The 21567-nt window shown below is 28.9% G+C and overlaps 1 protein-coding gene across 2 annotated transcripts; it reads left to right on the forward strand.

The window, feature by feature from the left end:
* The first annotated feature begins 1644 nt into the window (after positions 1 to 1644).
* Positions 1645 to 5652, forward strand: LOC109819133 (uncharacterized). Of its 2 annotated transcripts, none has more exons than XM_020384740.3 (4): positions 1645 to 2188; positions 2406 to 2494; positions 2639 to 3772; positions 4872 to 5652. In XM_020384740.3, the coding sequence occupies exons 1-4, from the start codon at positions 1969 to 1971 to the stop codon at positions 5592 to 5594; spliced, it is 2166 nt and encodes a 721-aa protein (XP_020240329.1). In that variant the 5' UTR covers positions 1645 to 1968; the 3' UTR covers positions 5595 to 5652. The 2 variants fall into 2 exon arrangements, with proteins under 2 accessions (XP_020240329.1, XP_020240330.1); XM_020384741.3 differs by having other exon boundaries at positions 2642 to 3772.
* The last annotated feature ends 15915 nt before the right edge of the window (positions 5653 to 21567 follow it).

Consider the following 21567-nt stretch of genomic DNA (forward strand, 5'->3'; position numbering starts at 1 on the left):
AGAAACAAATTGAGTCAATTGGACAACATTAATTTAATTTAATGCAATATTTTTACTAATAATGATATTATTAAATGAGTTTTGTGTGATAGGTTTTCAATAATAAATGAATTTATTTTAACATATTTGCTAATGTCATTTGAATAAAAAGAACAAAATATATTTTTTTTATAAAATTTGAGGAACTAAAATAATCAAATTTAAATTTAAAATATTAAAAAAAATCTTGTATTAAAAAGATTAAAAGTACATTTAAATTTTATTTTAATTTATATTTTCCTTACCCTCTAAATCTTCCATTATTTATCCTTGGATTATAAAAATGCTTTATGTGACTTCATTAAACATTGTCACAAGACAACAGTATATATGTTGCAAAAGGTGTTAACCTATTCAGAGAGATGAAAAGTATTCAAGCTCAAAAGTTGTATCACGGGCTTAGATGTTTAAAAAGAATAAACAGAAGCTATATCTTTTCCTTTAATTTACAAGGAGAATATATCATATGTTATTAAAAGACAGGACATGATCCAATTTCAATTCAAGTTTCAGAAAAGTAGTAATTATGTTACAGTCAGATTACAAAGTTGTGGGAATCACATAGTGGTACAAGACACCTGGTACCGTAGGATAATATATGGTTCTCTAAGAAAGAGAGAGGTGCGTGGTCATATCGTCATACATCTCTCTTCATTCTTAATTCCTTAACCATATCACTTCCCAATAACAGAGCAGGGTCTTGATCTGCTGAGCTTGGAAGTGAGTGCTGTAAAGATTAAAAGGTACACCTAGAAAATCTGTCTATTTCTCAACAAGAAAAAGAAGAAAAAAAACAGAGACAACACATGAAAAATTTCATTCAAACAAAATATATATATATATATACCCTAGAGTGAATATATACTTAAAAAGAGAAGAGAATAATATAGTAGAAAAAGAAAAAAGAGAAGAAAATAACATGTAAAAAATGGGGACCAAAGAAAAATGGGGTGTTTACGAAATGAGAAGAAAATAAATTAGTTTAAATATATATATTTTTGATATTTTTAAATTATTTAATATTTTATTTTATTAATTTTAATAGATAAGTAATTATAAAATTATTTCACTTGTTGATTTGAATTTATATAACAAAATATTATATAATTTTTAAAATTTTTAAAAATTTATAAACTTAATTTATATATTAAAATTTTTTAATTTAACAATTAAGTCGTTAAAAATTAATATATATTATGAGTTATTAAGTAAAATAATTTTATGATAAATTATTTTTAGAATAATTTAATCGTTCTCACTTTATATATATATATATTAAAAAGGAGAATTAAAAATGGTAAGAAAAAAAATAAATATAATCACTGGTGTGATGAAAAAATAATGGAAAGGTGAAAAGGGACATAAGATAAATGTAAAATATTTAAGGTATAAAAAGAATTAAGTTGAATTTCTTATTGCGCACACACAACTCAACATTTGATGTGTTTAATCTTTTTATTTTTTTTAAAAATGTATATATGTAGGTTTAATTTCTTAGGTCGAGGTACTTTTAAAATATTTATTTTCAAAAAAAGGGTGACGTCACGTTGCCTATGTTTGTTATAATATTATTTATCTTTCAAACATAAGAACACACACATATTGTAGTATATGCATATGCATTTGATTTTGTTCCCAGATTAAAAAACCATATACTACTATTTTATAAGGATAGTGTTCTCAGCCTCACTCAGTGTACTTAATTCCTTACACTGACCATTTTATGCTTGAAGGATCCGCTTTTCTCGCTTCTCCTCTTGCAGATCCCACAAAGTTTTTTCCCTACCTTTTCTCACACAACCTCTCTCTCTCTCTCTCTCTCTGATTGTGTCATTTTCACTCTGATTTCATCACATTTTTGACAACCCTTTTCCATATAATCCATCTTTCTTGTTTGTGAAGTTGAGAAAAGGAAAAATCTTACCAATTATGGGTAGGGAATGGCATTTTGCTGGAAGATTTTCTAAGAGAAGTGGTGTAGGATCAGCTGAAGAATCTGAAACACAAGCCCCTTCTGGTTGCATGTGTGCTGTTTTTCAGTTCTTTGATTTTCATCCATTTCACTTTCATAACATAAACCACCAACACCAACAAAGTTCTTTCAAACCACCCTCATGCACCCCTGAAGACCATACCACAGTCTCTAAAGGTATTGTCATTATCAGTATATATCCCGAAGAATTTTTTCAGAACTTCTCTCCAGAAAATAAAGATTTTTTTCCGTAGAGAAACTTTAGAAAGTTCTTATAAAAATTTCTATATAGAGACTCTTAGTAATAGCAGTTATTAATTAGTCATCTTTCAAATCACTAACATAAAAAAAGTTTTTTTTTCTTCTCTTTCTCATGTGGTTTTGTGTAATTCAGGTGCTGAAGCACCTAGGAACAGCTTGGAATCAGAGGATGGTGATGGAACAATTTCATCTCTCTCATCAAAAGAAGATTTTAAAATTCCTGTGAGTTTACATTATCCAGCTTTTGACCAGTTTTTTAATGAGTTTCACTTTACACACTCCTAGTTGGTTTGTTTTGTAAAGTGAGTAATGATGGCATAGCACTATGGAGATTGATTATATTGACCACTTATTTTGAAAACCCAGAAGAATATTATTCAAATCAAGACAAGTGGAGGCACAAGAACAAGTGGTGGAAATTTGAATGACTTGTCCTCAGAAATCAGCAGCTCTCCAGGGACAAAGACACCAACTTTGGTAGCTAGATTGATGGGTTTGGATCTTCTCCCAGGTGCACAATCACCCTCTTTTTCTTCATCTTCTTCTTCTTCATGTGTTGCCACTCCAGACACACAAGGCAATGTGCCACATCTGCAACACCTGAGACACAAGCAACATGTCCAAACAAAGCACAGAAACAGCATAGACAGTAGTGACATTGCAGCCACAAGATCTTTGCCTGATACACCAAGAATCTCCTTAGCAAGAAGATCAGATGTTGACCATCACCACAGGCTATCACTCCAAATCATCAACAAGGAAAACATGAACCTTGGTGAGGATTTTGAGCTCCCTAGGCTCTCACTTTCCAAAAGGAAGTGCGATGAGAATCACAATGGGAGGAGTCCAAGCCACTATGCTAGGCAAATTGTCAAACAGGTTAAGGAGAGTGTGAGTAGAAAAGTTGGTCAAGACATCACCAACACTAGTCTCAAAACAAGAGAAGAATTTGTAGGCCAAATAAGAAGCAAGAAATCCCACAAAACATCATCACTTAAATCAATTGATGAAACAGAAACCAGCCACTCAAACTCATCTTCCTATTCCCCAAGGCTTAGATTCATTGAAAAGCACAAACCAAGCACAACAACAACAACTCCATCACCACTCACTCCAAAAGATCAAAACATACTCAAACTACCACCACCTACTCCTCCTCAGGTTAACACTCAACCTCAGCTTCCAAGAGTCTTAACAAAACCAAAGCCAGAGCAGAAAGAGTTTCAGAGCAATAAATCTGTCCCAAAATGCAAAAGGGTAACCAATGAAAAGTTCAACTCAAGGCTCAAAAGGCCTCCACAGACATCAGACATAATCAGAAACAAGCAAGAAGAACCATTCATCATTCGTCCCACATCGCCTAGTAGTAGAGCCAGTGACATCAAAAGCACCAAAACCAAGAAAACTCACCCATTGTCAAGCAATCTCAACAATGTACCAAATGTTCTACCTGTCAAGACAGACCCTTCTCCTCCAGCAACCAAAATTCCTCCCAAACAGGTACCCCATTATTCAATTTTTAAATATTTCAATTTTTTTTTTTTCTTTTTCATTTAGTAGTAATTTCTTTTACCACTCTCCACAGGGAAGTACATTTATTTAGCTTTTTATCATCAAAAAAAAAATTTATCAAGAAAATTCATTTTTAAGGTTTTTAAATAAGGGTCTTTAAGTTTTTGAAGAAAAAAAAACATTTGAATCTCAAAAAATCCAAATTTCTAATTATTTATTAAAGTTATTTTGAATATTTTCTGAAAAAAAATTATGATTATTTTAAAATATTTCGAGTACTTGAAAAATTTGTAATTACTATTTAAAGTAAAAAAAAACAGTGTAATTGAAACAAAAAAAATTCAATTTTACATAAAATATTTGAACTAATTTAAAAAAAAAATAAACAAACAAAACCTAGTAAGATTGATTTAGCAGGGAGAGAGCAGGGAGAGAATTTAAATAATTTGTATAAGATCCGAGGCTTCTTGTTGTAAAAAAAATATAAATTTAATTTTTATGCATGTAAGTTAAAAGATTTTAATGTCTCAACTAATTAATAATCTTTTCATATATAATCATAATCATATTTATAATTAGATGATGTATTAATAAAATGGGAGTATAAAAACCCTTTTACCTAGTCGTGTAAAAAAATTACTGTAAATTAATTAGAAAATACATTATGAGAATGATTTATTAAAATAGTTATTAAATAAATCAATAAAATTTTCTCACATAATTACTTAAAATTACATAACAACTTAAAATAACAACATAAAAAGATTTATATCATGTGTGAATTTAAATAAATCTTTTATAACTAAGCCTCTTAATTTAATAGTTATAAAATTTGTCAATATAAAAGTTGACATTAGAATCAACCTTGTCAATATTAATATAATGTTTATCAAGTAAAAATCATTCAACAAATAAAGATTTGTCTTTGATTGTGAATTTTGTATGGTGAGTGTACCAAAAAGAAAATATTTTTATTATCTTTCTAAACATATCTATTTTTTTTTTAAATATAAGCTTGCACTGCATCATATCATTTTCTTTTCTTTGAATTAGCAAAATGATTAAAAATTCACTTCATCCGAAACAGTCACAACAGGTGTTTGATACCGAACGTGAAGAGTCGAAAAGCAGCTGGTCATCACAGTTATCTAGTTGTTCGCGCCACCATAAGTACAAACAAGAACAAACAATAACAACAACACTCGCCACCCGAGACAACAACCTTAACGGTGTCTCTGCCTCCTCCACCGCCGTTGAACAAGAACTCCACTACATCACTTCAATCCTCGCCGTAAACCCCCACCCACCACTCGACCCATCGATCTTCCACCACCTCGAACACAAAGATCGCAACTTTGCCCCGAACCACCATCTGGGTCACCGTTGGAACCGGCGGTTACTGTTCGATGTGGTGGACGAGGTTTTGGGGGAGATCGTGGGGCCCAGAGAGGGAGAGAGAAGAAAGAGGCTTTGGTTTTGGAGGAAGGGTAAGGGTGGTGTTGAAGGGTTGGTGGAGAGGGTGTGGAAGAGAGTTGGGGAGTTCCCACGTGCCAAGTGTGAGGTGTTGGAGGACATTGATGGGTTGATTGAAGGGGAGAGAGAGATGGATATTGGTGAGGGAATGGAGGAAGAAGGGGAAGGGGTGGTGGCAGAGATTGAAGGGAACATATGGGACACGTTGCTGCATGAAACAGTTATGGTTGTGAATTGCTGGCCCAGTGTGGGAAATATGGAAATTCAGAACAAATTATTGTTTAGTGGAGAACTAAAGTGTGTTTATGACTTGGCTTCATTTCAATATCATATATAGATGATAAGATAAGGTTTTTGATAAGTGAGATTTATATGAAATTGTGTGTTTTCTTCTATGTTATTTTCTCTATTAGAATTAAAGTTTTACGTTCATCATTCACGTTAATATTAAATACAATCATGGTAAAAAAATTATTAATACAAGTGACTCAATATTTTTTTTTAATCAAAGTCTATTGTTTCACCTATAAAATGGACTAATTTAACGGGAAGAAGTTGTACCACTTGATTGTAAAAAAATAAAATATTAGATAGAAATTTTTATGCAAATTATTGAAATTGCACTTTAATTTTAATTAAATTTTGTACCAAAATACTTGTAAACCTTTTTAATTAATTAATGAAAATAAATTAAAATTTCAATTATGTATCTTATAAAATAATACATAAACATTCAATAATTTTAAAAGTAGAATAATATATGAATTGTTAGAATCAATCTAATAATGAGAGTTGAAATAGTATATAGATATCCTAAATTTAAAATTCTAATATCATTATTATAATTTTAATGAATAAAAAAATATAATAATAAATCAATTCTCATTATGTTAAAATAATATTTTATTAATAAAAATATGTTACATAAATATGAATTAGTTGATGTTAAGTTAACTATATTCATTATAAAAAAATGTAGAATAATATTATGTGTTGATAAGTGGGGTTTGAAGTTTGAACTAGGAATGGGGTCGTTTAGCAAGGGGTGTGTCACGTGAGATTGTCGTGGGGGTCCACGTGCATGGGGTTTGAAGTTTGAACGAAGGCCTTGGTCTCAGATTGTAGGGTGGGTCACATGAGGAATTTGACCCCTCGACTCGACAAGACTGCTCTATTCATTGGTCATTAAAAGACAAGATTTGACAGAGGAATCTACACCCAACTTTTACCCCTACCCCTTCTCTCTCTCTCTCTCTATTCAATTCAAGTGACCACGTATATTACTATATTAATTTTTTTTGAATTGCTAATTGTTTTATTGTTTGTTAAGGTTTATCACTATGAGTTAGAGTTAGGAACACCGGATAGTTGCACAAACACGAAACTAAATTTAGGATGTTGAGTTGAGAGAATATTTATTAGAGAAATGTTCTTAGGCTTGTATAAGATATTTCTACTTAAGTATTGTTTTATCTTTAAATATGTTAAGTTTCATGAAATTTACAGGTTTGATGTATTGAATTTCTTTTTCTAGTTATTATATATATATATATATATATATATATATATATATATATATATCATTGAGTGGCGTTTCCTTGGAGTCAAAAGCTACTAGAAGTAACTTTATTCAACCTTGAGCCTTGTTAATAAAAAAAAATTCGCTGGGAATAGGGAGGCCCAGTAGCTAATTAAATTCTTAATAGAAATTAATTGTGGAGAATAGATAAATACTAAAAAAAAAAAGAGGTTAAATAATGTGTATAAAAAAATTTGTACATTTTTCGTAGTAAAATAATAACACTAGTCAGATAAAGTGCGAAGAGTAGTCAAATGAAACATTAAATATTTTTATATTGATTTATCTCAATTACCAAGATTACATCCAATTAATTCTCATTTCAATTAAATTGAGTTTTATTATCTTTAAATAAAGATACAAGTATTCACTAGTGGAAAATGAGTGTTTTACGTCACCTTTTTATCATCGGACATACCAAAAACCGACATAAATGCGATGATATTTTTGTAATTTTTGTGAACTCTTTTACGTCGGACTTGGTAGGGTCCGACATAAAAAAAGAAGCGAAAGTGAATCCAAGAAGAGTGGGAGGCGCACACACGCACACACTCACTCGGAATCTCCAATCTCTAACCCCCAACCACCCGCTCGGATCTCACCTTTCTAGATTTTTCTCTGTATAAACCCTCTCCTTCTCCTTTGTTGCTGAATCGCTTTTTTTGACTTCTGCAGAGTGGGGTGAACTCTTCGTACACCGTGGTCGACCATACTTACGACGTTGTCGTCGTGGGTGCTGGTGGCGCCGGATTGAGGGTTGTTATTGGGCTTTCTGAACATGGCTTCAATACTGCTTGTATCACTAAGCTCTTCCCTACTCGTTCGCACACTGTTGCAGCTCAGGTATGAATCAGGGTTTTGCTAACACCTTTTTGCCTCGCATTGCTATTGTGGCTATTTGTTCCATTCGGTCTTTTGGTTGTTCTATTTGTTTGAGTTCTTGGCCTTTTCTTTTAAGAGAAATTTAATTTCGGCATCCTTTTATTGTTGTGATATAGGTGGTCAAGCTTATCGTTGTGCATGTGCATGTGCTATTGATCGAACTGGGCATGCTTTATTGCACACTCTATGGCCAAGCTATGAGACACAATACCCAGTTTTTTGTGGAATATTTTGCATCTGGAACAGCCCATTCTGCAATCAGAACGGTCTGTTCTGCTTGCAGTCTTTGTGTGTAAATTGTCCATCTGGAACGAGCCATTCTGGTTTAGAACGGGCTTCCAGATGGACAATTAGCACACAACGAATGCAAGCAGAATGGGCCGATCTGGTTGCAGAACGAGCCATTCCAGATGTGTGCCATCACAAATTTACATCGATTCTTGGGAATGTCCGACGTAAATTTACGTCTCTCGCTTTGACGTTGGAGTTTTTTATGACGTAAAAACCCTAAAATAACAAACATAGAATACCTATTCTGTACTAGTGATTCTTTCAATAAGTCACTTTTAACTCAACCTTAAGTATTTTTTGGATTGCCTCCGCAAACAACTACTCAAATATTCTTTTAACAACAAACCTTTCTAGGTTTAACAATCAAGTATTTTTTTACAGTGAAATCTCTACAGGCTCAAAACAAGTATTCTTTTATAGTTAAGTCTCTTTAGGCTCAAAATAAATATTCTTTTAATCAAACTTCTTTAGACTCAAAGCAATTATTCTTTTATAGATAAACCTTTTCAAACTCAATCTTATAACAATGGTTATGAAGGTTACAAATATTGTATTCGTCTCACTTAGACGTTATACAACCAATGCAGAGCAATAAACTTTATACAAGAAAGAATGAAGTATATATACATGTATAATTTACAAATTGTGTCTCTTTTGAATATGTCTCTCAATTTCTTCTTCCTAAGCTTCAAATCTTCTTATATAATAGTTTTAGAAAAGATAATTGTTGTAACACTTTAAGTTCAACTTACAAGTTTGTTTCGTCTGTCTTGATTGTCTTTTCTTGTGATGACAAGTAACTATTTGACTCATTTAATGTGAGTATTAAATGCATTTCACCAAATGATATCTTATTTGATCAAAGATGCTACTTATCAACTTTCTATACCAAACAAAACTTGCAAAAGCAATGTTAATATATGTAGAGCAGTTGTAATAGTGACTTATCCGCTTTTCTTTGTCATTTTAGGGATCTTGGTTCTAACAGAAAGTATGGTTCTTCTTTTTAACATATTTGTGAGTTCTAAGATGAATTTTTGGTTTGATTTGTTAAGGAATGAATCATTTAATACAAATTTTGTCATTAGTTTCAATAAATAATAAGCATTTAATGTATATGGGGCAAAATGTATATTTCGTCTAATTTACATTGTCTCATAAATTATCTGCATCTTATACATCTGATAAACATTTTTAAAAATATTTTTAAAGATATTTTTTAAGACATTTTCTCTTATAATTAAAATATTTTGTTTGTTAACATTAAAATTTAGCTTGAGAGATACAAGATCGTCTTCTGACTTAACTTTAATCAATAACAAAATTAATAAATATTTTACACCATTAGCATAACTAAAAAAAATAGTTATCGATTTTTTTTTATGTATGAACTATATGAAATCTCAATAGCGTTTGATGAAATAATGATTTTCTTTCTTTATTCCATATTTTTTAAAATGTTTTTGTGAAAAAAAAAAGTTGTTCTATTTTGTACCTTTATATGTTTATTTAAAAAACTTGTGATTTAAAAATAAAATAGGAATTTAAAAAAAAATAAAAAAATAGGGATAATAAAAGTTAAATAATTTAAATTTTTTTATCTATCAAAATTAAAAATTTACAATGTAGACATAAGAACGCAAACATTCATGTGTATTCTACTCCAATTCTAAGTGTATATCACTAAGGTAATGCTTCAATTCTAATTGGAGAACAATACTAATCGCATATAAGAAACTGTAACAAAATTTTGTTCTAAATTTTTTATTCTTCAACAAAAGTTTAAGAGGTTAAAGTCCTTAAACGTTTTTAAAATGTGATTTTTTGTTCCTAAACTAAAGTTTGAAACCCTATTATTTTTATCTATTTAATGATGTTTTAGTAACTAAAAGCTGGAGTTTAAAAAGTTTGGGGATCTTGACCAGTAAAACTTTTGTTCAATGACTAAAAATCAAATTTTAAAAATTTAAAGACTAAACATAATTAGCTCAAATATTATTTTTCTTCCACTAAGAAAAAGTTTTGGGTTCACCACTTCTGACTCTAGTGGTTCTAAGTGATTTGCATATCTAGTGATCAAGAAAAAGTTAATTATATTATTTTAATTTTATTCTCTCTTTTATTTGAGTCTAGGAAGGAGTATTAATTTGTAATAATCTCAAAATTATCCCGATTTTCACATTTAAAAAGTCTTAAAATAACTAAATATTTTTAATATAATATTAAATATTTTATTTCTTAATTTATCCTTTCATAAGTTCTAAAATCACTGTAATTAAAAATAAAGTATTTATTAAAAGAAGGAAATTATTTTATATATATACATACTTTATTTAGTTATTTTAGGACTGATGGAGTAAAACTAAAGAGCATGTGTATGGTTTTTATTTGGTCTACGTAAAAATCGAAGGGAAATGAAAGCCATATACATATTTCAAAGTGATGAAGACATCTAAAATGACTAAAAAGTCAAAATCAAAAAAGTTTTTGGATGGCACAAAATTTTTTCAACAGTGTAGTGTTCGATGTTATCTAATTTATCGAACCTCGTTGATATCAAGTCTTCTGTATACACACGAGAACACACAGGACATATTATGCTTACATCACTTTTTCAAAAAAAAAAAAAAAAAAAAAAAAAAAATATATATATATATATATATATATATATATATATATATATATATAAGGAGAGTTCAAACGACACCGATGTAACTTTTACTAAGTGTTACACCGCTTAATAACTTTATATTAAATGTGAATTTTGAAAATCCAACCGTTATATTGAAAGTTCATATCTCTTAGATCATATATGTCAAATTTTATATTAATCTAAGATGATTTGATACTTCATTTTCATATAAAAAAATTGACGTAATATATACATTTCAAAATATACTAAAATATGAACCCTTTGATTACCTTCAAGTTGTTGTTCAATTTTAACAAAATTTAACATATATGATCTAAGATATATGAACTTTCAATCTAACGGTTGGACTTTCAAAATTCACATTTAATATAAAGTTATTGAGCGGTGTAACACTTAGTAAAAGTTACACCGGTGTCGTTTGAACCCTCCTCTATATATATATATATATATATATATATATATATATATATATATATATATATATTATCATATGTATAGTATAGATATATAAGATACTTTACATGGCTTTTTGAACTAGGATAGGAAGTAGAGAATATGCTTAGAGGATCATTTTTGGCTCTTACCTCATGGAAGTTAGAGATTGTAATTAAGGTAGAGCAACAATATAATACGAATAAAGTTTTCTCTTTTTATTTTATAATGAAGGTGATTTTGCATGGAGACATGAACTTTAATGCTACTTTTTCTTTTCTTTTTCTCTTTGTGCAACACAAGTGTTGAAAATGAAACCCGAGACAACGACTTTTTTCTTTTTTACTTCTTTTTATCTCGTAGTTTTGTTCTGAAACTCAACTAACGAAAAACATCGCATCAATGTTCTCGTCCAAGTTTCAAACGTTCAACAACTTCGATCCAAAAGCTCCAGTTATATATGTGCATGCAAAGATTCCTAATGTAGACTGTGCATAACCAAATTTGATTTTGCTATCTGTTACTTATTATTATTAGTATTATTGTGGATAAGAAATTAAAAGTAAAAACTTTTTCTTGAGAAGTGTGATATTTATTTGAAGGTAAAATGTGTGATATTTGATTGTTGATTCCTTTTAGAGCATATATGGTTGGTAAAACCAAATCGAGTTTAAGATATATTAGAGTATTAGGCGTTAGTGAATAAAATTTTATTACATAGAAAATAATCTTATAAATTTAAATATAAAATTTATTGAAATAAGTTATAAATAATACATATTATTAGAATTGTATATAATTTTATAAGAATAAATAAGTTTCATTAAAACTCGTTCAAAAATCCCTTATGACGGGAATTATTATTAAAATAATAATAATAATAATAATAATAGTAATAATAATAATAATAATAATAATAATAATAATAATAATAATAATGTTGTTGTTGTTAATCGGTTGTTATAAAAATTAATAATATATTTTTTAGAAATTACAGTAACATTGCGCATTAGAAATGATAGGATGTGTTATATAATTTTTCATAAAAAAAAAATATTTTTTTGATTTTACAACCAGTTTTCTTTCTTCTTTTTTTTTCAAATGTTATTTCAAAGGCAGTTTTGTTCAAAATATGGTTGAACAATAAGGTGCTGTTTAGTTTTAGAGAATATTTACTATTTTCATTTTTTATTTTTTGAAAATAATTTTCATTTTCAAAATTTGAAATTTAGAAAAATGTTTAGTTTGATTTTTAATATTAGCAAGTGATACTCATTTTAATTTTTAAATTTTAATAATAAAACAATAGCAGTTGAAATTTAATAATTTTGAGAAATAAAATTATTATTGTTTCTTAGTAAGAAAAAAGACACCTTATATCTCTATATTTTATTATGAGAAATTTTTGAAGAAAATGATGTAAACAAAATTAAGATTTAAAAGTAGGTAATTGGATAGTTTATTTTTATTACAAAAGATGAGTAGTTTTAAAAATTATAAAATGTGTGTTATGAATTTAAAGATAAACTGTATAATGTACAAGTTAAATATTTATTATATATAATTAAATCTTATAATAAATTATATATGGAAGCTTGTCCCAATTTTTAATGATGTTAAGCTATTAAGGGTATGAATTGTTGCTTGTGCTACTTACATATCTACAAAATCTTGATTCAAGCCCCTTGTTTTTAATATTTTCCCCACATATATGTATATATAGGGTAAAGGTAGTGGAAAAGAAAGTGTATCAAAATGAATGTTTGGTCATTTTTTCATATTATTTTTAGGAAGATAATGACATGAAAGCAATACAATGATTAAGCTTGCAGATAAGTTCGTTTTTGACTTTCCTTCTTCAATTTTAGGGTTTAAGAATTTAGAATATATATAAAGTGAAGTTTGGTGAGATGATATAAACAAATCATTCATAATAATGAGTTATTGATTGGGGAAAAAAAAAGATATCACATTGAAAAGGGTAAACCCCTTTAACATGAAAAGCGGAAATAGAGAAAGAACTATGGCTCAATTTTTTTTGGTTTAGTGTGATAAATGCAATTTAATCATCAATAGTACTCACTTTTAATACTAGTGTTGCTCCTAAATGAGGATCTTTTAATACTTTTCGAAGCAGAAGCTCAAGGCAAAATCTTGCTGTAATTTTATTTCAGATAAGTTAAAATATTTTCTCTGGAAAGATAAGCGTAGTACAATATATTTTCTTTGAAAAGATAGCGTAGTATTATAATTAAGTTGTTATTGCTAAACACTCGACCAAATAAAATATTCAATTCCTAGCCACGAAGCTTATCCCTGAAATATCCATTCGAGGATATGGCTAGACTATAATACTCCTACCCGAATTAGGCTAAATGAAATGGGAAGAGCTTGTCATGAGAGGAGTTGAGAAAATTAAAAAAACTATACATATTAGCCTTACATGGGATTTGTGAATCAGTGAGTTTTTTCGTTACGAATGTTGGGAAAATTTGGGCACTCACAAATATGACTACTTGAAACACTAAATAGATGATTAGCAAAATTCCTCTTAAACATGTGATGACAATAATTTTAAGGATTTATTTGCGATATATACTTAAATCTCAAAATTGGCAAAAAAATTAAGTAAGCAGAATCTAGAGAGGGAGAACTCAAGTGTGAGAAAGGTGTGTAAAACAATGAGGAGCTCGAGAAAAAAAATCATAAACTAAGTAGAAAATAAGGATAAAATATGGATATACTTATTAAAATGACCATTTTAGTGTACAATAATTTTATCTTGAAAGACTTTGTCAACAACAGATAATGAAAACGGATAAGATTTGAAGATTGAATCAACATTGAAAATTTGGATAAGGCTCATTTAAATAAAATTAATAAAAATAATTTAATGTAATTTTGGATCCCATAATCATATGCATAAGGGGGAAATCTATGGATTTGCACTACAACGAGTCTGCGAGACTCATTCTCATGTGTTAGTCCACCAACTATTGCTTATTTCTTTAAAAGAGTAAGGTACACTTTGATGTATAAGCACTCAAGGTTTACTAGGTCTAAGTAATGTGAGATTTTTTTTGAAATATTCTCGTATATATATAACAATCCTCCATATATTTCAAAAGAATAAAAACATTTTATTTTATTTCATAAAAAGTAAAAAAGAGATAAAGAAAGAAGATATTGAGTTCTCATATAAGTTGTAATGCATTTGACCTAATGTAACAAACTATATGAATCAAATCTAAACTGATAATAATTAATATACAGTGAGATTAGTGTAGTAAGTTATATGAACCAAAATCACTTGACACATATTAGCGGTTTACCAATCACATTACACTTCCACAATTCTTGTCATTATTACTATTTTGCACTATTAAGCTATGTGCCTACTTGATATTTAAGAGTGTTATGCAGATCTAATCAATATCTCATGCAAGTGGTTCCACTTGACACTCATATAGGTAATTTCATCAAGTGTATGTCGCAAATCATACATCACCCCATAAGAGATATGAAAATCATGAAGTTTTATAATGTGTCAAACTTTCTCATAAAACTTATCCTTTCATTAATGCAATTCTTACATTTTTTTCACATCATAGGAAGGGACTAAAATTTTTAAAAATCAAATTTAGTTCTAACAAAACTAACAAGTGACTTGTTTTTACCCATATGAACCTCATTCATGGAATCCCCAATCATAAAGGTTGGATTACCATCACTTGTTTGTTTTCAATTGGCTTGAGTTTCATTCCTCTTGATGCTTCCAAAAATTATTTTTCTTGCTAGGGGTTTTGTTAAAGGATTTGCTAAGTTTCCTTCTAACTTTACATAACTGATGGAAATTGTTCCATTCTTTATACTTTATCATATTATGTCGTCTCAGTTGTATATGTCTATTTTTTTTCCATTGTAAGATTTATTATTAACTATAGCTATTGTTAATTGGTTGTCACAATGTATTGACACTATGGGATTGGTTTCAATTTTAGAGGAATGTTTGCCAAAGGTTTCTCAACCACTCAACCTTAATTAGTACTAGTTATCTGTAGAGGTACAAACTTTGACCCCATAGTCGATCTAACAATAATAGATTGTTTGGTTGATCTCCATGGAACTGCACCGCGCCACCAAGTGTAAACACATAACCATTAGTGGATTTTCTTTCATCTGAATTAGATATCTAGTTAGCATCATTGTACCCTTCTAGTACAATGGAAATCCGCTATACTCAATACCATAATCCATGGTACCTCTCAAATATCTCATGAGTATCGCAAGTGCTTCCCAATGGTCCTAATTAAGACTATGGGTATATCTACTCAATCTACACAACCTTCAAGTTGAGTCATATAAATTTTCTCCTCTAGATTTCCATTCAGGAAATCAGTTTTTACATCCATCTAACATATCATAAGTCTATGGATAGATGTTAAAGCTACTAGCACTCTGATAGAGGAAATCCTGGCAACAAGAGGAAAGGTATCAAAGAAATCTATGTCATGATTTTGAGTAAACTCCTTAGCTACTAATTTAGCCTTGTATTTCTATGTGGATCCATTAATGATATACTTTCTCTTAAAGATCCATTTACAACCCATTAGTTTTTCTCCTTTAGGTAAGTCCACTAAAGTCCCTATATTATTTTCTTAAATGGAATCAATTTCAATTCTAATTACTTCTTCCCAAAATTTTGCATCTAAAGAACTAATGGCTTCCAAGAAACTTATAGAATCATCCCCAAAAGATGTTTATTTCCTTTGTCTTTTACTTTTCAAGCCCTTAAACATAGAATCACTAGAGGTTACTAAAGGTGAAGGTTGACAAGAACTAGTACTAGACCTCAAAGGGAAGTTTTTCTCAAAGAATTCAACATTCTTAGTCTCCATTATGGTGTATTACAATCAATCACACAACTTTTAAGGAGAAGAAACCTATAAGCAACATTATGTTCAACATAACTATTAAACATACAATCAGAAGTCTTAAGCCTTATTTTCCTTTTCTTGGGACCAAGTAACAATACTTTAGTTAGGCACCCCATACTCTTAAATACTTTAACTTAGGTTGATATCCTTTCCATAACAAGTAAGGTGTTTTACTAGTCCTCTTGAGGGAGTATCCTATGTTGTAAGAAACATGCAGTTAATAAGGCTTCTCCCCAAAGGTTGTCAACCACTCCTATTATTGTCATTGCTTTGATGACTATCATCACGTATGCCAAAACCTTGTTGAACATCTCCAAGGTCAAGATCTTTGCTAGTTAGAACTTTCGTTGATGGTAGAAGCGCATGCATTCCATATTGGACATGCATGAAATTGCTTATGCTTTTACTTCTCCAAAGCTAAATTTCACAACCTCTTTTGCAACTACTTCTAAAATGGAAGATTGGTCTTAGGCCAATAAGGTTTGCCATCATACTATTCTTAGTGTTATATCTAATGATTTGTTTGATGTGTACTACTTATACAATGAATCCAAAGATGTATTGGACTCTATGATAATAAAGTACATTATTGAGGACATTGTTTGACAATGCTTCATCATCGACAACTACTATTGCTGGGAAATGACTAAAGAGAAGGATATCAAAGTGCAAATAAATGAATACCACAAGCTACTTGAGAACCTTAAGAGAAAACACTTTGCGAGTTATGGAAAGGATGTCAACCTAACCTAAAATATTTAAGAGTATGAGGGCGCCTAACTAAAGTATTGTTACCTAATCCTAAGAAAAGGAAAAATATAACTCTTAAGGAAATGATGAATGCCTTGTTGATTAGTTCTTTCACTCTTGATAACCTTTAGGGATAACCTTATTAACTACATGTTTTTTTTACAAAATAGTATACCCAACAAGAAGACTAGTAAAACACCTTTCTTTATCTCTCTCTCTCTCTCACTCACTCGAGTTCTCTTCTTTCTATCTCTGGGCTTTGCATACTTAAATTTCTTGTCAATTCTATTCCTCAGCTTACTAAGATGACTCTATTATATCTTGGGGGCTTGCGTGCGGTGACAGATTCATAAATTTTAGATAGTGGGGTCAATATTTATTCATATATTTATAGTATTAAAAATTTTACATATAACTTTTAAAAACATAAATATATATCATAATTATTTTTTACAAGCTTTTATATCTACGATTACTATTAAAGATGAAAATAAATTAGGTTAGACTAAATTTTATTATAATTTAGTAGGTTTGAACCTAACTTTCTTTAAAAATATATATACCAAGTATGACTTATTTATCATAGACATTTTTTTTAAATGTTTGGTTAGAACTACAATCCTAAATACCTACTTTATAATAATTTAACACTATTAAAAATATAAAAATAAATATGTTAAATTTTATAAAAATCAAGTTTAATTTTTTTATGATATAAACATGTTTTTAATATCTAATATATTTTTAGATAATAATTTATTTTAAAATATATTTTATAATAACAATGCTAAATGGAACATAAATCTTTTGATTTTCTGATATTTATTTTTTTTAATCAACGTATACAATAAATAGAAAACACAAAAGGTAAACATGTATATTGCAAATTTTATTTTATCATAAATTAATTTTTTTTAATATTCCCTCCGTTCTTTTTTCATAGTCAATTTGTCAGTATTTTGTTGTTTTTTTTCATTGTAAGTTTACTAAAGTCAATGAGATTAATTTTTTTTTCATTTTTATCCTTGATAATTAATGTATGTTTACTGAAATGTGTCTATTTATTTTTAATATCTACCTATTTTTTCTCCAGTCACCTATGTGATTAAATGGAGTAGGTTTATGTTCACATGTGTATTCTAATAATTAATGCATTAATTTATGGACATATGTGATTAAATGGAGTAGGTTACAGTTTACATGTGTATTCTAATAATCAAAGCATTAATTTGTAGACTTCTCAAAAGATGTATAACAATAATAAATGTACACAAATCAACAGTTTCAAGACGAATGCAAAAAAAAAAGGGTATAACAAGAAAGTAAGTAATAGATATTTTTGAAAATTAAAATATCAATCATTTTCTGAAGTCCGGTGCAAAACCTTAAACGACTATGAAAAAAAACGGAAGGAATAGTAAGTAAAGAATATCAAATTTTCAACTATACAATATACATTTGAATCACTAATATTGTTATAAAGTGGAAGAATTGAGATAGCATGCGCACGATCCTAAATTCTAAATATTTTACTTAGTTAATTATGCAAAATTTCATTAAAATCTTAAATATATTTATTAAATATTTTAATTTTTAATTTTTTGTAATTTATTCAATCTTAAAAATACTCGCAGAATTAACGAGATACTTGTAAAGTTGTCAGAAAGTTTTTTTATTAAATATTTTCGCATTGAAAACTCACATCATGTTTATCATACCCATATTGTTTTCATTGATGTTGAAATATGCTTTATTGGTTCATTGATATTATGGTTTCTTAAATATAAAAATTATTGGTAAATATATCTTTAACTTATTATCAATAATTATTATGGTTCATTTTAATGTTGAGATGGATCGAAAACCAACCTTTCAAATGGTGTAAATTCATAGTCTTGTTGTTACTGTCTCTGATTGTATAGCACTATTATGGTGGGTCAGTGAGGTACAATAGAGGGACAAGTTGGCAGAGGATCATAATTGCAAGAAAACAGAGCAAGTAGAAATGAGTAAATTCTTCTGAGAAACGTAATTCAATCAGAAATTTGATGATCTAAACGGCGTGCCCCCACCATTTTGGGCACAATCGTGTTTTCATCTTCTTCGTCGATTCCTCAAACGATTCCAATCATATTTACTTTGAAATTTTGTCCACAATTTCAGTTTCGTGACAAAATGGGACCAATCTAACTTCTCCCGGCATATTCCCTATGCTACAAAAGTTGTTTTAATAAGTAGAGTAGAATTCTAAATTTTAGAGCAATTTTTTAAATTGTTCATCTGAACTCACTTTATTGTGTTTGACCTTTACGTTTTTTTTTTTTTTTTTTTTATAAAAGATACAAAACAGGTCACTACTTCATTCGACACTTAAATTGCTCTTATTTCTCATAATTTGAAGATTTCTCATTTGATATATTATTATTGTTTTCTTAAAATTAGATAAATAGCTTCTTAGCGTCAGATTTTTTTTTGTTATTAGTGAGAAAAGAATCATTCCCAAAAGTTCAGGAAAAAAAAAATATTCTAAAAAATCATGAAACTAGAAATAAAAAAAAAAACCCTCAATTTAGCATATTGTTTTTCTTTCATAAGTATTTATTTTTATATTTATTTTATTCATTCTTGGTTATGTGATAAATAAAAATTCATATTACCTCGCTCACAGGATTATAACATTTTTGGTTAAGTTTCCCAGCATTGTGTGAATTTACCTAAATTTAAAATAAAATTGAAAGATTAAAGTAAAATCATATATACCTTTAAAAATTATGCTTTAACCTTGTTGTCTTCGTAATTCTTACGAATCATAAAAAATTTCGTTCAAGGTTTATTCTAAAATTTATCATTCTCCTATTAAATAATGTTTAACCTTTAAATCTAAAATAAATTTGCTTTTGCCACTAAGGATCAGTTGGTCCTGGAGTTTCATTCATCACTAATGTTTTATTTTGATGCACAGAAAAGAAGGGGAAAAAATAAAAAAAATAATAGATTAATTTTAATCATTTTCCCTGTTTGTTTGGACAAAAAGAAAAGTAAGAATAGGTTCAATTTTTACAAATTATTGGTCGAAATCATAGTTTTAAAAACCGGACCGGTCATCGAACCGGTTAAGGTATTGGGTCAGTAGGTCAAAGGTTGAACCGGTAGGTCACTAGTTGAACCGCATGACTCGATTTTTATTTATTTTTATTAAAAAATATTCATATTAAATATATTTATACTTATAAATTTTAATAAATTCATATCTTATTTTAAATTTAAATTTTTCTATCTTATTTAAAATTATTTTTATTTTTATTTTGTAAAAAATACATAAAAAAATTACATGTTAAACGGTATATTAATACAAATTAAAAATATAAATAATATGTACATATATAATATGCTTGCAATTAATATCACAAAATAATATATGTAATATTTACATAGATATTGAATTATTAAATATATAATTTAAAATTAATAATATACTATAAAAGTTATTTAAGTTGTATATATTGCAAACAAATATATTAGAACAAGTAGTCATTGTTATATTTAATAAGACTCCTTGTTTTTTTATTAAGAGATTCAATTTTCATTATTATTTTTGTGATTTATGGTCCCTTAAAAAAATTATAAAAAAAAAGTGGTTAAACCGGTTTGACCCATCGGTTCACCGGTTGAACCGGAAAATTGATCGGTTCAATCCGGTTTGAAACGGGTCGACTGCATAACCGATCCAACTTCAGATTCGGACCGGCTAGACCACCGGTTCCCGGTCCAACAGGTCCGACCGGCCGAGTCGGTCCGGGTTTTAAAACACTGGTCGAAATTGTATTATATTAAGTCTCCTTGAATAAGGTTTCAAGTTCAAATTTTATAAATAAAAAAAAAATGTCACTAGAAAGAAAGACCACTAAAGATAACTTATTAGATTTTCCGACATAGATAAATCATTGTCAAAGTCAATGAATGTTCTTTTATACTTTTATTGATGTTATGGTTTAACTATCTTAATAAATGTTTTTACTCTCTCTCTCTCACACACACACACATATATATATATATATATATATATATATATATATATAAGTTAATCACCTATATATTACCGGTGTAAAGTTGTTTTACACAAGCAACCAATTAGATCTTTTAATTGTGTCATGTCACTGTTAAAAGTAAATGTGTTTATAGTGACATGACACAATTAAAATACCTAATTGGTTGCTAGTGTAAAAAAACTTTACACTTGCAGTGTATAGGTGATTAACTATATATATATATATATTATCTTTATTTATTTCTTTTTCCATTTTCTCTTCTCAACCAGATCTTCTCTTTGTAATTACACCAAACCAAAGAAAGCCTAAAGGTGAGGAAATGCAAGTTCAAATAATTAAGCAATTGTTTCTTACATAATCTATGATTTTCTTTTTTTAATTTTGGGAGGGGGGAGTCAAAGTGCAACAATACCCGGATAATAGAGCAGAAAAAGATGACTTGGCAGAAAATCGAATCACAACCTCTGCCACCAAAATCACACGTAGAACCCAAAGGACATGAACCAATAACAACTGAACCACAAACTTATTGGATGGACAAAATGGTTTAAGTGGGATTTAGTTTCTTTCCCACCATGTTTGGTAAATATTGAAGTTGAAAACTCATTCATTTTTTCAAAGTTTTCTTCGGAAGCTTTTGAACCAAAAAAACAACCGCACCTTCTTGAGATGTCTCAAGCAATGGCAGTTGTTTCGTTTCATCAGAAGATTGCCATAACAAAATTTGTCAGAAAAGA

The sequence above is a fragment of the Cajanus cajan genome, chromosome 1, assembly GCF_000230855.2.
Source record: "Cajanus cajan strain Asha chromosome 1, NIPB_CcT2T_4, whole genome shotgun sequence".
Taxonomy (NCBI): Eukaryota; Viridiplantae; Streptophyta; class Magnoliopsida; order Fabales; family Fabaceae; genus Cajanus; species Cajanus cajan.